We start from the raw sequence: 16,095 nt of genomic DNA, 5'->3' as shown, positions 1-16,095 counted from the left end.
ACCCTTGTACTCAAGTTTCTAATGGGTGCTCCCTTTGAGCCTTTGCATTCTTGTCCTTTGAGGCTGTTAACCCTTAAAACTGTGTTTTTAGTTGCGGTCACTTCCTCTCGCAGAGTGAGTGAGTTACAGGCACTTTCAGTTAAGCCACCCTTCACTGCGTTTCATAAGGACAGGGTTGTCCTTAGAGTCCGTCCTTCCTTTCTTCCGAAGGTGGTGTCAGAATTCCATTTAAACCAGAAGGTTATTCTTCTGGCATTTTATCCTCCTCCACATCCTGGTAAGGAAGAGGAGAGGCTCCATAGGCTGGATCCTAGGAGAGCTTTAAGCTTCTACATTTCACGCATGTCCCTGGTCAGAGTGGACAATCAACTCTTTATTGGTTACGCTGGAAGGCGTTTGGGACAAGCTGTTACTAAGCAGACTTTGTCTCGATGGATCATCTTGGCAATTGCCGAATGTTACCACTTGGCGGTTAAAGACCCTCCGGTAGGCTTACGGGCCCATTCTACCAGGGGTATGGCTGCCTCTACTGCCCTGCAGAGGGGTGTTCCTATTCGTAACATCTGTGATGCAGCCACCTGGGCTTCGGTCCATACTTTTGTACGTCGCTACTCCCTCGATTCTATCCGGGGGCAGGACCTGGCCTTTGGCAAGGCGGTCCTTTACTCTGCAATTTGATTGGGCATTCTAATTTTTTATATTCTAAATACTTTTCCCACCTCCTTACATTGGTACTGCTTTGGGAGTCTGTCATAGATATGGAATACGTTGGAGGACCCAATCCCCTCGAAGAACAAGTTACTCTCTTACCTGGTAACGTTCTTTCAATGGGATGGTCCAATGACCTATTCCATATCGCTCCCTCCCTGCCTACCCCGCTACAGAATTTCTTATGCGATTGCAGCTTAAGTTTCCGCAAGGCTTTCTGTGGTCATACTGGCAGAAGATTGGTGCCACACGTTTTGGGAAAAAACTACAACTGAGGCTACGGGCGTCGTGCGTCCTACTTATAACATCTGGTGACATCGGCCGTCGGAGGAGGTCCTCGAGGACGGCGTATCGATGTCATTGACGCAGGACGCAGACGCCGAAAGATTTTCCGAAGCAGCACAGCTGTGGTGATTACTGTCATAGATATGGAATACGTCGTCGGACCATCCCATCGAAAAAACGTTACCAGGTAAGAGAGTAACTTGTTCTTCTATTCAGTGAAACCTCTCGTTCAAACCTTTCTAGTAAAGGTCTGACATGTCCTTAGCTGCTCATATCACCTCCTTTGAACCACAATCATGCATATCCAATAGATTGATATCACAGTCAATATTATCTGGCCTTCTTGGGGAAAATTTACAATTTACTGCTAAATTCCTCCCACCGTAGAGACCCCCAGCTCTTTTCCTGAACTTTGGGACTTTGTATGTGTTTTCTGTGTTTCTTTTGGTTGTGGAGTCTGACAAACTCCATAGGCATCATCTTTTTACCTTTTGTCACAAAGCACCTTCAGTGCAGTGACCCAAGGAAGTCTTTCAGATTTCCCCAAGGTTTAAATACATTCTCTTGGATAAACTGTTTCCAAGAGCAGTGAAGTGAAATTGACTTTAATTACATTGTCACTTTCTAGACCCAGCACACACTTACAATAAGGTGCTAGAGGGTTTACTTAGTATTCCCTTTGTCTAGCTTTTCATGGAAAATGTTTGTTGCCCTTTCCTCGATGAATTGCTGGTGGCAGTGGTTTACTTAACTACCGTGGTGTGCATATACCACGGGCTGCGTTCGCAGCTGCAGTAAATGTCAAAATGGCCCGCGTCTTTTTTCACCATTTCTTTTTGGAAGGGTCCCTTTGTTCGTTTTGTCTTTGGCGGGATTCACAAGTGAAGCCTGTCTCTGGCTCCAGTGTGTCTGGCGGGGGCAGGAAGCGAGGGAGGTGCCTGAAACTCCCTGTGCTTGGTCTCCTATAAGACAGGAGTGCACTCTTAGGTGATTAGCTAGCTGGCTGTCCGGCAAGGACAGCCACCCTGCTGGGTGACTTGGCAGCTAGGCTGCAATGAATGGGAGAAACCTGCATATAAAGATGAGGCTTTTTGGCTTGGAAGGCAGTTGACCACTGGAAGAAGGAATCTGAAGACGAACTTGAAGAGGCCACCTGCTGCAACTCCTGGGCCGTTGGTTTGCCCGGTGAAGCCCTGCAATTTCGTTTCGACTAGAGAAGCCCTGTAAGGACGACTTCTCCCCTTGAGTTGGTGGGACCAATCGACTACAAAGTAAGCCACTTGGACATCCTCTCGGAGCTGGTTTAAATTTCACTACAGTTGCTGCTGGAACCGAATAGCCTGGGAGAGGAACACCAGACAGTGTGCGTTGCTGGACCTTTTCACTATATCATTAACTTTAGGCGAGAAAGCAATGTTGTCCCCTGTGTTTTCACGTATTCCAGCTATCGCCATAGCATGAGAGGCTACGGCATCAGTACCAAAGTCGTTGCTGCTCGCCTTGTCAGTGGTATCGGATCTTCCCAGGTCTTCTAAACCCTGCCCCCAACAATCCCATCCTCTCCCCCCGCTAGATATACATTAGCAGCGATCTTGGGGTTATCCAAGCTGTCCGATATATGGCTTCTTATTTTCATGTCACCCAGATGTTTAAGGCACCGGTCGTGATACAATAGTCTGTATCACAAAACAGGAAAACAAACAGGATGTAGTATTCTAGTTGCAGGTGCAGTTTTCTGCTCTGCTGCTGCTCCCGACACCGCTTGCTACCAATTCACATGCGCTTCGTGCTGTAGCAGTGGTTTTATGGGTAGCAAGCGAGGCAACACAGCAAGGAAGGCAGAACCGCCATAAAGCAGTATTGTTCTTTGGAACGCTATTATCCAGAATAGGAGCCAGCAAAAATTACTCAAGCGTTGCAGCTCAGGCTGTGCAAACTACAGGAGCGGAAAGCAGACTAGCCGGCAGACTCTTGCACCAGTTACACCGATACCACTTGCTACCACTTTGCCTGACTTTGACTGACTTTGACTGTACAAAGTGCTGGAACTATCAGCCAGAGGAAGGGAGTACTTCCACTTGGCATCCGTTTATAGGAAGACATTTTTGGAACATCATCAATATATCTGGAGAAAGGAGTACTTCTTCTGGAGAAGGAACTTTCTGTTGGATTATATTGTTCTTTTTAGTTGTAGTGTCAGGGATAGAAGTAGATTTTGACACAGGACGATGGATTTTCATTTGGATGGACATTCTAACCGATCCTTTAGAATTAGCTTAAGGCAGGGAACCCCTTTTATAGACTGTGATGGTGAGTATTTAAAAAAAATATTAAGTCTATTCCAGCAAACATGCCACCCTTGTGTTGGCTTCCTTCTTTGACACACTTGCAATATATCTATGCATTTCATGGGAAGTATAGATTTGTAAAAACACATTACACAAGGAGAGTTGCAAAAAGGTGGCTTAACCAAAGTGAGTCATTGTGGGTTGTGCATAGATGTAATGTAATCCTTTGATCTTTTGCAGCCCACTCTATCCCTGACACCATCACAAAAATGGCAAGGTAACCTAAATACTCTGCTCCATACTCTAGATGGCCAACTATGCCTAGCATGTTAAAACAGATAAGCGCTGCAAATATGCTGTTACTGGAATAATGTTATTAAACTTTATTGTATGTTGAGTGTTTCCAGTTTAGGTGTTTACTTGTATACAGATGTGGACAATACCAGACTTTCATATGGGGACATGGATTCTCCTCAAAATATTATTTGCAGAAGTTTTCACCTATTTCAGATATGGAGTACTAAAAACAGAAGCCATCCTATTCGGTTCTAAATGGAGGCAATTGGAATGTTTCCCTTTTTCATCATTCTTTGACCTTCATAGTGCTAATAATTATTCTTCTAGGAAATTAAGGACACTGTGTAGCCTATTGAGGGGCATTGCTGTAGAAGATGTTTGAAGCAGGCATCTGAGTTGTGGACCCTAGGAAAAGGTGAGGGCACAAAACGAGGGTAAGGGCCATTAAAACATGCAGCATCGCCTACCCTGCCCTCCTCCGCCCATCTAAAGCCACATTTTTGCTTCAGCCAAGTTCCTTTATAAAACAGCCAACAAACACTGCCAGGTTGAGTTTCTTTTTCAGGAAGGAAAGTGCTCTCCTTGCCAGTTTACTCTCTCAACCCCTGCGTGTTGCAGATGCCTCCCCAGAAACTCGATCCTCTAGATTATTAGCCTTGCATCACTCGCCCACCTCCAGGAAGAGCACAGGCTCTTTTCCCTGCTGCACAGGGACTCGTTCCAATATGTCAATGTATGTTGGCATGCGTTTTTCTGGGAGTCGGTCTGCTTATTTCAGAAATACCTGATAGTTTCATGAAAAATCCTTTGTAAGCCATAGTTTTTTTTCTTCCATCAAAGGTAACCATAATGAGTATTTTGACACGTGTTATTGATAACCGAAAGATTTATTTCTCAAAAATAGCAGAAACATGTAAAGAAAAACATAAACCACCCTGCTCCACATAGCAGCCACCTTACTCTGCTTCCAACCCAAATTTCCATGTTGGCTCCTGGAGGTCATGCATCCTCTTTATTTCAGTCGTGGTGGCTCCTGGCCTGTCCAGCTGCAATCCTGTTGCAGCTGTCCCTGAACTGGAAATCAGAACCAATGCATAGATGGACCCAGTGAAGACCCCATGTTCAACCGCCAATGTGTCTGCTACCCGGTGGCCCCTGCGACAAAACCAATGACAGAAGAAAGTGTTCCCAGCAATTCTGAGTATCCTGGGGTGATCACATAGGAACATAGGGAACTGAGTTAAAGTGTGCCTACCACTACTTATTTTCCCCTCGCCCTCTAGGGATTGATTTGGTGCAAACTCCACTCCCTAGCGCTACATTTACCTGGCTGTGATTGGTGGAGTCCTAGACTAGAATTCTCCCCGGGTAAGCCCTTGTGCATTTGAGTTGGGAGTGTAACCCCTAATTTCGTTGCTTACGTGTTCTCTAAAAGAAGTGCTTTTAAAAGACATTTATTACACACCTGTTGGTTTTAGCTCTGTTTTTTTGGATTTCCCCCTACCTAGTGTAAGGAAGGCATGGTATTAAAAGGTGAAGACAGACACAAGTGATCGCAGTTCAGGGTGTTTATTGAACTTCAATTGGTTGGTAGAATGCCCATGTAAACCTAAATCTAAAGATGACAGCAAGCTACGACCATCCAATAATAGCAACGCAGTCCTAGTGGAGTCTGTCAAAATAAAAGGGCCTTTTATAAACCTATTGCCAATCTTTACTTCTAAATACAAAATGGTGTGGGACAACAATGCATGCAAAATAAGTGTTCAAGAAATATGTGAGGATATTTGAGCAGTTGGCTTCCCTTCCCCACATATTCAGCATGGGGCAAGGCGGCACATGCTGGCTTCGCACACACTCTGGCTTCGCACACACTCTGGCTTCTTGGCCCTGAGGTAACAGTTCAACACATGGGCATAAGGGCCTTCCGCCTAAGTCTCTTTCACAATGACAGTCTCTTATTGCAGAGGGCCTGATGAAACAAACAAAATACAAAAGTTTCTTTCCTTTGTCAGGGTTTTCACTTGAATAACTTCAAGACTGGTCTCCCTCCTTCGTGCTCAGACCACGGGTCCCCCTCGTCTGGGCTCACACCCCTTTTCTACAATGTTCACAATTTGGTCTCCCTCGTTCGGGCTCAGACCATGGACCCCCCCTCATCCGGGCTCAGATTCCTTTTAGTACCAGAATCGAAGACTTTCGACTGTGCAATGGGTTTTGCTAAAACCGTCGCAGGGCCATTTCGATTCACTTCACATAATTTACACTTCATATCGATCTACTTTTGTTTCTTTTGTCAGGATACCGTACGGAGACCTTTGAATGAGCACATTCACAGTGCCGAACCACTTAATCAACAGTCCTTCTAATGTTCACATTTTCAGCAACAATTTAGCTTCACTCGCACCTTTCATCGCATGCGTTTAACAATGTTTGTTGCAGTGCTCTTTTTACAATGTTACAGCTTGCAACCTTGACTTCAACACAGACCGGTCTGGCATCGGTCTCCCCAACTCACTGGCTGTGTTTTTCTTTGTCGCTTCTTTGTTCTTGGAGCCAAGGACGATACCACAGCATTTTCTACTCCTCCCCGCCTTGGTCAGTTACGCAGGTGGACCCTCGATATCTCTGACACACAATGCAGGTTTCTTCAGCCTGGTTTCCTGGTCTTAGGTTTTCTGTCTTGAAGGTTTCGTGAAAGTAACTGCTTCCTGCAAACAAGGTCATGGGATTTGCCCCTCTCACAAACCTCTCATGCCTGGCCGTTGTTCTCCCCTCGTTCAGCTGCCAACTCAAAACTGCTATACCTTTGTGTGTTTTGTCTTGCGCAGAGTGTGCTCTCGTGCTCTGCCTTTTATCCGTGTATACGGCTCAGGTGCAAGACCGTTTTCTCCCAGAGTGGGCAGTCTGTGTAAAAGTGTTTGTGCAGGAAAAATTAGGTGGGGAAGGTGACTTTCTAAATATCCCATCGGGGGTAAAGGTGTTAGAGTGAAGAGAGATACTGTGTCTCACACTTGTCCACCCCCAGGATCTGGATCTAAAGGCTATGGCCATTCCCAGGCTACCCGAATGACTGACCCCTGGACACTACCGGCTGAGACACCTTTTGGTTTCTCACAAAAGGGTGGCCATATTTAAAAAGTGAAAAACCTGGGACAGAGAAACTACCACAAAAGTAGGACTAACTCTTGAAAGTGGCTGTCAAGGCACTACACTTCAGCAGTTGAAGGAGGTTGAAGTGTTACTGGTGGAATAAACACACATTATAATTAATCACCAACTACCACTACCTTAATTTGTAAAATGCATCATTTCTTCTGTGAGAGATTGTGCGTTCCTGCCTGCCAGCTATGAAGACCTACTACCAAAAACCAGGTCCACTGTGTTTTCCAATGGTTACACAATCTTCAGAAAGGGGGACTGAGCACCCAGTCCCGGCAACACCGCCACATCTAGGCTCCTTACTCCTATCCCTCACCACAAACCAGGTACTGAAACTGAACATTTTCACTTTTAAGGAATTAAACCGCTTAATTGCCTGCTAGGGAACGACTGTTCAAGCAAGGTTTCTGCCTCCTAAATATATAAGGCAGTGTTTTAATATATTGCTTTTTATTAAAGCCTTTTATTTCATTACCGTTGCAATTTGTGCATTTCTTTATTGAATTGCTTTTGACTGTGTTGGAGGGTAAAGTTTTGCATACTCTACTTTTAGAAATTGCAGTTTTGTGTAGTGCGCAATATACTCGAGTTGTACCTGAATGTGTGGTTAAGGTCTAATAAATAGTGAAGTTTTATATTTCTTTGTGATGTGCCATTACTTGGCTGCCTGGGTTGTAAACTGTACTTGCACCCCATCCTCTGATCGCCTGAAGGCTGCCTTACTGCTCTGCCTAAATATACTTTGTAAGGGTTTGACTAGACAAAGAGGGCCACGTTACAAGTTTTGTGGTATTTCAGTGGGAAATCTGCCGAGATACCAAAAACTGTATTACTGTTGCTGCCACTTGGTCCGGCGGTATTACCGGCAGATTACAAGTAGCAGCAGTGCTAGTCCCCATCAATTTGAGTCCATAGGACCCCATGGGGGATTTCTGCTTGATTGACGCAGTTTTTGGGCAGTAAGGTGGCAGAAATACCTGCAGCTTCTTGCTGCATATATTTCCTCCACCTTACCCTCAAACTCGTAGTTGTGCAGTAATTCAGCAGTAAACAGTATTACCCCACCATTTTACCCGCACTGCCCAAATTGAGGCCCAAAGTGCCCATAAGCTTGTTCACCTACTGGGTTGACCTCTCAAAACCCTACCACAGGGTGTGCTCTGAAAAACAAAATCCATCTTACAGTGGACATTGAGCATTTAAAGTTGGCGTGCGAACAATCCTTCTCTATGGAGCAGGATACTGTAAACAGCTTAAAGCCATCAAGCTATTTAGATGCATTTTGGCTGAATAGGGCTATGACATCAGAAAGTCTTAACTAGGTGTGTGTGCCCCCACCCCATTGGACGTTCTTGTAGACCTTTTGTATCATATCACTCGGGGATTAGCTTAAACACCTCACAACTTTTCCCACGTTTCTTGGGTGCTTCAATAGAATTGTGTTAATGTCATTTAGAGGTCAAGGAGCACAAGCACAGCATAGCTGCATCAGCATTGATTTTTGTGGCTATTGTTGAGGACATATAGTTGCCCATTGTATCATATGTAAAGATCTGAAACCATATTGTTACATACCAAGATTTGTGAGGTCACGCTGGAACTGAAGTTAGTATATGACTAGCACGTCTGAGCTGATGGGTGCATTTGCATTCACTCTGTAGTTGGCTAGCACCTTCAGTTTAACTTGTGTTTTCGCTATGTGGAGCAGTACTACATGATCTCTCCCCCGCTATTTGATTCTACAACTTTAGGTAATGAGAAGAATCTAGTTTTTATCCCTAATATGTCAGCCATAGATGAAGCCCTTGTTTGTCAGTTGGGTACCCGTTTCCCATGAGCAGCTTCCCTGCTTTTGAATCAATACTCACTTTCCAGCTTAGACCAATATGTCAATTTTAGATATTTTGGATTGACATACATGCACATCCCACCCACAACATACACAACCACTCTTGGTTACTTTCCTGTGAAAAGGCAGGGGTATGAAGCATCATCTTTGTCTTAGAATGTTCCTCATGCAGGACGCCAACATTTCAAATATGTTACATTTCTTGGCCTGATGTTTAACCTAAAAGCATATGAATACATTTTCCCCCTATTTCTGTTGGCAGGCTGTGTTTTTTTCCTGTGTTTGGGGATTTTCTACATGTTCCGGCCCAACATCGCCTTTGTGGCCCCTATTCAGGAGAAGGTGGTTTTTGGAATGTTCTTCTTGGGCGCCATCCTCTGTCTCTCATTCTCATGGGTGTTTCACACAGTCTACTGCCATTCGGAAGGGGTCTCCCGTGTCTTCTCCAAGTAAGTACTTGTCCAAGTTCCTACAAATCATTTTGCTTGGTAACAATCATGCTTTGCACCGCTTTAAAGCAGATGCATTTATTTCTCAAAATCAAATCATATTTGTATTATCTTTTATCAATAATGAGACCGGCAATTAAACAGTTTACAGCATGTAGCATACTGCATTTTAGAACCTCATAAGCCCCCTCCACCCGTAAGACCCCCACCCTCCCCTCCAGCAGCACGCATCGATTTGATAATGAGATCTGTGATACATTCTGATTCCCTTCCCCCGGCCAGTGGTTTTTCCCCCCACATTAGTAAAAAAAAAAAAAGGGTAGCCAATTCTCTTCAACCCTCGTCTTTGACGCCTTTAGGATATTGGATAGGTATTCCATGTCATAAATTGCCCTAACTTTCTGAACCCATTCTTTCTTAGGGGTTCTATTTAGTTTCCACATCTGCGCTACTCAGCTCCTGACAGCCACTAGCAGGACACGTACCATATGTCCCCCTGCTTCTCCATCTTCTCTTGCTCATTCACACCAAATAACATCCACCATGGCGTGAGGCATTGCAAGATTCCATCAGTCCCCTTGATCCATGAGAGAAACTCCCCCCAATAGATCTGCATATGGCTACTGTGAGAAACCTGAAAGTATCTCACCTGCTAGTCCCTGGGGATCTGTCACCTAGGTGGCCAGGACACGGCCATCACGTTTGGATCCAGTTCCTGGGGGTAGGCCAGTACGGGAGGATCACCTGGATGAGTGGTCTTCAGGGAGTGGAAGTGGGACACCAGAGGGTGAGATGCAGTATCCCTTTACTAATAACACCTTTTCCCCATCCTACCAGGTAGGATACCTAGGAATACGACCACCCTCCCCCTTTTCTGACCAAACACTTTCTCATGGACAGTTCACCGTGAGCGACCACGGACTAACATCAGAGCCGTATACCTTTATATGTCCCAACACCATGGACAGGCAAGGTCCGGCAATTAGGGATTATTACACACACCTGACTGCCATTACACTTTCCCACACTGATAAAGGGCGTAGCACGAAAGCATACCCTGAGCGAGGCAAACCGCACGAGGAAACATCAGCTCCAAGCTGGCAGTTTAGTACAAGGAGAAAGACGGCGAGATCAGAGAGTCTCGCAAGGAGGGGCAGTACCTGTGACCTTTAAAGACTGTTACTTTTGTGAGCCTTGGAAAGTAAGAAACCGAAGGCTAGGAACTAAATGTCATGATCTCTGCTTCCAAAAGGTCAGGGTTTTCCCAACTTCCTTGGAAGCAGATCCATAACCCAGGTTCCGAGTGCCAACCAGTCCCAATTGGGACCTTTTGGACCCAGTCCTGGCGCCAGTGGCACCAGGCTCATAAATATGCCCTGTCCCAGCGCTGGAAGCGCCGGGCTCATAATGCTTGGGTGGACTTACCTGCAGCAGACCATGCTGCTTACTTGCCTGCCAGTTGAGCCTCTGATCCTCTTCTTTTTGGAACTACTTTTCCTGTTGGGTGGGGCAGGAGCCACTCCCTAGATTCAGAACACTGGAACTCTTCTGGAAAACAGGGACTCTTTTCTTACCTAGGCGTGGCTGTGGAAGGAGACCCCTAAGCACTACAGGAGGCTATTTAAACCACACCCGATGGATGAATCTTGCTTTGCGTTATTCTGCATCCTCTGCAGCAGAACGCTCATCGTGTCTTCTGCATTTGATCCTGGGCCTAAGGAAAAAGGCTTACCATCCTGAATCCAGTCTTCAGCAACACCTATAAAGACAAGAAAGAACAGGTTAGCATTACGGTCTTCAGTGACAGCTCTTCACTTACCTGGTCCATCGGCTGTCACCAACGCCTCGCGCTGCATTCCGGCATCTGAAAGACAAAGGCTTACCTACTCTTCGTGCGCTCCGGAGGTCTTCACACTGCATTCCGGCATCTGAAAGACAAAAGCTTACCAACTCTTTGCACGCTCCGGAGGCCTTCGGCGCTGCATCCCGCATCTGAAAGACAAAACAAGGTGGGTTTAAAGACATTGGGGAACTTTAATACTCACGTGCCATTACTCCTTTCCACATCTAACCCAGTGGGTATTCCGGCACCCTGCAGCCGCTCCGAACTTGTACCTGCAAAATAAAAAGACAGTTAGAGTGCATCGTGAAGCAGGCAACAAGCGCTTACTTACGTGCTTCCAGGCGCTTCTATTCATCACACGGGCTCCATCTTCAACTCACTTCAGCCCGTCATCCGCCATCGCCGGAACCCTGCAAAACAAGAAACATCATTACTAAAGTCTTTAAAGACATTACAATTACTCGAAACTTACCGTTCGTGCAGTAAACGACGGACAGCAGTCCTCTGAAGTCAAGAGGCCTGCCCCCCTTATCCAGTGAAGAAACTGGTTACAGCACCCTGCCCCGAGGCAGATGGAGAGCACAGCGTTCACTTATCTAAGGTGAGAGCGTTAACCTTTGGGGTTCTACAGGAGAAGAGAAAGGGAAGAAGAGAGACATTCAATAACCCAGTTCCTTAATCCCATATTTTCTATCTGCAGACATCTTACCCTTCGAGTCCGACATACAGTGCACAGAGATCCAGCCCAAAGAGCCAGCCGTGTGTTACACATCACCTTTGAAGATACGGTATACGCCCAGTCAAGACCGGCGCCTCTACGGGAATCAGGTGAGCGTTACACTAAAGCTGATCAAACCTGCACGGTGGGTCGGAGGTACCCGGGCCTCACCCTCGTCTAAAACCAAAGCGCGGAGGAGCGAATCCCGCTGTGTTACTGTCCTACAACAAAGCGGCGTCAGAAAAGACAGCACAGCCAGTGAGTCGGAGAGACTGATGCCAAACCAGCTTGTGTTTTGAACCCAGTTTGCAAGCGCCAACATTGTACAAAGAGAACAGTGTGTGGAAGTTTTTGCAATGAGTGACGCAGATATAATTTGAACTTTACAATTTTGGGAGGTCAAGAAAGTCTGTTAGGTATCCAACTGATGCTGAGTGTGTGTGTGAGTAAAAGGAACTTTGTGATCGAAGTGGTCATGCAACGGGTCGAGCTAAACCTCTTCAAGAGTTTGGTCTGAGCCTGGCTGAGGGAGACTAATTGAGTGAAGGATCTGAGCCCGGCTGAGGGGAATCCAGGGTGAACCGTGAACCACCCGAGAAATCATTATCTGAACTTAAGTTTGAAAGGGATCTGAGCCCCGCTGAGGGGGATGCAGGGTGAACACCCAAATTGAATACTGGAACATGCAAAAGAACATTTTGTTGTTTTTTTATAGCAGACCCTCAACAGATTTGCAAGAAGTAAAGGGGCTTGGACACAGAAGGTCTTGAAGTGTTTAAATGAAACTGTATCCTTGTGCCGCAGAAGCCAGTGTGTGCTTTGCTCGAGTGAACCGCCTTGTCCCATGCTCAAAATGTGGAGAAGAGAGGCCAATGGCACTAACTTCCTGATTTATCATTTTGTGAATACTTTTCTTTTTCGTGAACATCCCCCCCCACATTATTTGTAAATTAGTAGTAAGGATTGGCAATTGTTTTTTTAGGATGCCCTTTTAATTTGGCACGACTTCACTAGGACTGCATTGTTACTTGATGGTCGTAGCTTGCTCCCATCTGTAGGATTAGGTTTAGCTCACCCTTGTGAAAGTTCAATAAACACCCTTGAACTATGCTCACTTGTGTCTGTCTTACTGTTAATACCATACCTTCCTTACAGTACAACCCCACCACATATGATGGTAATCTGTATTTGGACGGTGGCACCTCCAACAGCGAGAGTCCCTCCCAGAATACATCTTGGCTAACATGGCGGTTGAATATCGACAGCGGTGTATGAACTTGATCACCTGCATCCTATACTGTCGGTATACCGTGGAATGTGAGACCCTTCTACACATGGAAAACCACAAATTATCAGTTTTCTTTCTGCATATCGTATTGTCAATTTATCTCTGGCCTTTCAGCAATTAATAGGTTCTTCCTGCAACATCCTCTTATAGATGTTTGCTATTTGGCCCCTCGCGTTTGTATTCTGCTGATTGACTTGTTCAAAGGTGGTTGGATCTCTGTATGTTGTCCCCCCATCTCGGGTCATTGAGGGCCACCTTGAGTTCAAGTACCTGGTGGGAACCAGCTTACTAATGTCAAGGCACTTACATCCCATCCTCCCATAGTGGCCTGGCTTTACTAAGAGCCGCCCCATACCAACTTTGAAATTATAAGCGTTTAGCTATTAGATTTCGCGAAGGGGAGCCCAGATACAGGTGGAGCCATGTCGATAGTGTGAAAAACCTGATGGTTTTTCCCCTTCCCATTCTCTGGGGATCCTCTAAACAGGTGGCCAGGGGAGGGCCATTGCTTTTGGATCCCGAGAGTCCAATTCAAGAGTCGTGCAATGGTTTCTGGACTTTCAACCCTACTGCTTTTCAGTTGAACATCGAAAGGGCTGGGAACGATGTAACGTAGATTTCCTTTTGAGGTTGCCATGTGAAGCAGCCCCGTCCAAATCGCATAGGGGAATGGTATGTGAAAAACCTGAGGGTTTTTCCCTTCCCATTCCCGGGGGAATCCTTTAAACAGGTAGCCAGGGTAGGGCCATCATGTTTGGGTCCCAACTTTGAGGGCTGACTGGTGTGAGAGCAACACCTGGGTAAAGCATCCTCTGCGATGGGGAGGGATTACGAAAAGGTGAGACATGGTATCCCCTTTTCAAACACCCCCCTACCCGACATTCCCTCAGCCTATATGGCTCACTGTTCCCCAGACACCCACTTTCACCATTCCTTTTAAGAAAGGACTGAAACGAGGAAGAGGAGCATTTCACCCGTATACTCTTACTTTCCAAAACATCACAGTGCCATTAAAACAACGAAACCACATTCAACAGCACTCTATTTTCATTATTGTCCCACTAACTAGGTCAGGTGAAGTCAGGCACTGGGTGAAGATGGTATCCACCTGTAGCCTCTTATACTCCACAGGTGTATAAAAGGACTAGCTGCAAGAAGCTAAAGACAGACCGGGTTGGAGCCCACGAAGGAACGAGAGTCGGAGACCAATCTGACAGGCAACTGGGAAATCTTGAGCACTCTGAGATGTGCTTTCTGAGAACGCAGTGCCGAGACATTGAGAGCACGTGGTTTGAGAAGCCTAGAGAAAGCGTTGTGAGGGAGCCATCTTACCAAGGAGCCAGAAAGGGATTGCGTGGTATGCTATCTGTTAAGTGAAGTCCTTGAAGAGGTTCTCATTCCGCTGGACCAGCGAGGCAGCCCAGGAGTGTATGAGGGGCAGGCGAGGAGCCCCTGAACTCGACACGACATAACTGCAAAAGCTACGCTAAGTAATCACAACCAGTGACTTCAAAGTGAAGCCCAGCTGGTGAAGAACACAAAGCATGAGAGATAATTTGTTGCAAGTGAAGGACAAGCATAGGATGAATGACGCGTTGAACACAAAGCTTCAATTGTTCATTGTGAACTGTAATATGAAAGAGATAATTGTGAAAGCAAAGGAAACAAAGTAACAGAGTGGTCGCATGTGTGTTTAAACGTTGTCGAAAGACTGTTGGCATTAAATCACTCTACGAAAGTGCAGGGGAGCTGTGCGAATCTCGAAGTAGGAGCAAAATAGAAAGCATGAGAGGGGAGCTGCGCGAGATAGGAAGAGCAAGCAGAAACCCCAAAAGAAGCTAAAGAGTGCCTGGGGCACGACCCTGTTTGTGAACTGAAATAAAAGCGATGGTGTCGGCAGCACAATTTTATGAAGCCAAGTTATCAGAGTGGTCTCGCACAGGGCTGAGTACAACTGTGTGCTCTCGAAAGTCTCTAATCTGAAGAGCTGTTTTGTTATTAAGAACTATTGGGGAAGGGAACTCTGGTGTTGAACAAGTGCATCTAATGTGAAGAGAAACTATTGAAATGTAAAGTTGTTGGAATTGTAGGGGAGGAAACCCCTGATGAAACCCTAGCAATGGAGTCTTGTGAAAGCAACTTATTGTGAAATTTCTGAGAAGGTGACGAGAAGAGGAGCTTTGTGTGAACCATTTGAAGGCCAAGTAACTGAAGCTTGGGGAAAGGAGCTGTGGGACAGCTCCAATGCCATCTTGATATTATTTTGACTCACGATTTTATTTTGAACCAATCCCGTACACATTGTTCTAGAAGAAAGTGAGGGCAAGCATAGGTTTTACAGAAGTCTTTATTAGTTTGACTGACAGACATTTGACTACCTTTTGTCTTAGTTTAAATAGGAAATAGTCTAGTCTACAAATGGGTCTAGTTAGGAAGTCTCCAACCCCTTTTAAAGTTAATGAAGGTTTTACAAACTTGCTTTGCTTCCTTGTGTCTGTCTACCTTTTGATACAATGCATACATCACATATGGTGTCAGTAGTGGGATGCAGCCCAACTGAAACAGGTTGGGGAACCTTGGAAAATAAAAAATGGAGTAAGAAACTAGAGTCCAACTGTGGCCACAAAAGGGTCCTTTGAATTTGAGATTGATTGATTGAGATATATATTTGTACGTGATCAAGCAACGGGAGCGTTGCGAAACGCGTTGTACCGAGGCGTATCTGCCATAATGATGCCAAAATAAAACTGGATATTTGAACATACTCGTGGTTGTGTGATGGACTAATTTCAAGGAATTCTCAACTGGCATACGACCGTAACTTGGAGAGTGCCGTCCCTCCTTGGGGGAAGTGTAACTACTTCTTCTTTTTTTTAAATATATATATATATAACGTTTCCCAAATTGCTAATAGCGTGCTCAACTTCAATAAAGACCTGATATTGGTCCGCACGGGTGCCTGCTGTTTTACGTGTTGGGACACGTTAATATGAAGAAAAAACAAGAACTGCAATTACGCGGTTCACAGCGGCACTCCTCCATTTTAAATCCAAAGAAACATGTTTGGCCATCTTCTCCGTGATAAAAGTCCTTTATTAATCAGTAAGTGGACATATAAAGAAAACAAACACACAATTACGCGTTTCACCCAAACTGGGCTTCGGCAGATTGTGAAAGAAACAATGGACTTCCTTTGCATTTAACCCAT

The 16,095-nt window shown here is 45.5% G+C and overlaps 1 protein-coding gene across 8 annotated transcripts in view; it reads left to right on the top strand.

Moving 5' to 3' along the window:
- Nucleotides 1-16,095, top strand: part of LOC138487712 (adiponectin receptor protein 2-like) — a 1,243,553-nt gene that overhangs the window by 365,192 nt on the left and 862,266 nt on the right. For 3 of the 8 annotated variants that reach the window (XM_069614255.1, XM_069614256.1, XM_069614257.1), the window contains one exon: nucleotides 8,852-9,038. The exons of the other annotated variants lie outside the window; for them this stretch is intronic. In XM_069614255.1, coding sequence (XP_069470356.1) covers nucleotides 8,852-9,038 — 187 coding nt within the window. The remainder of the gene's footprint in view (nucleotides 1-8,851; nucleotides 9,039-16,095) is intronic. 8 annotated transcript variants of the gene reach the window in all.

This window comes from Ambystoma mexicanum, chromosome 9, assembly GCF_040938575.1.
Source record: "Ambystoma mexicanum isolate Mex_15411 chromosome 9, UKY_AmexF1_1, whole genome shotgun sequence".
Lineage (NCBI taxonomy): Eukaryota > Metazoa > Chordata > Amphibia > Caudata > Ambystomatidae > Ambystoma > Ambystoma mexicanum.
This window is presented reverse-complemented; position numbering and strand designations above follow the sequence as displayed.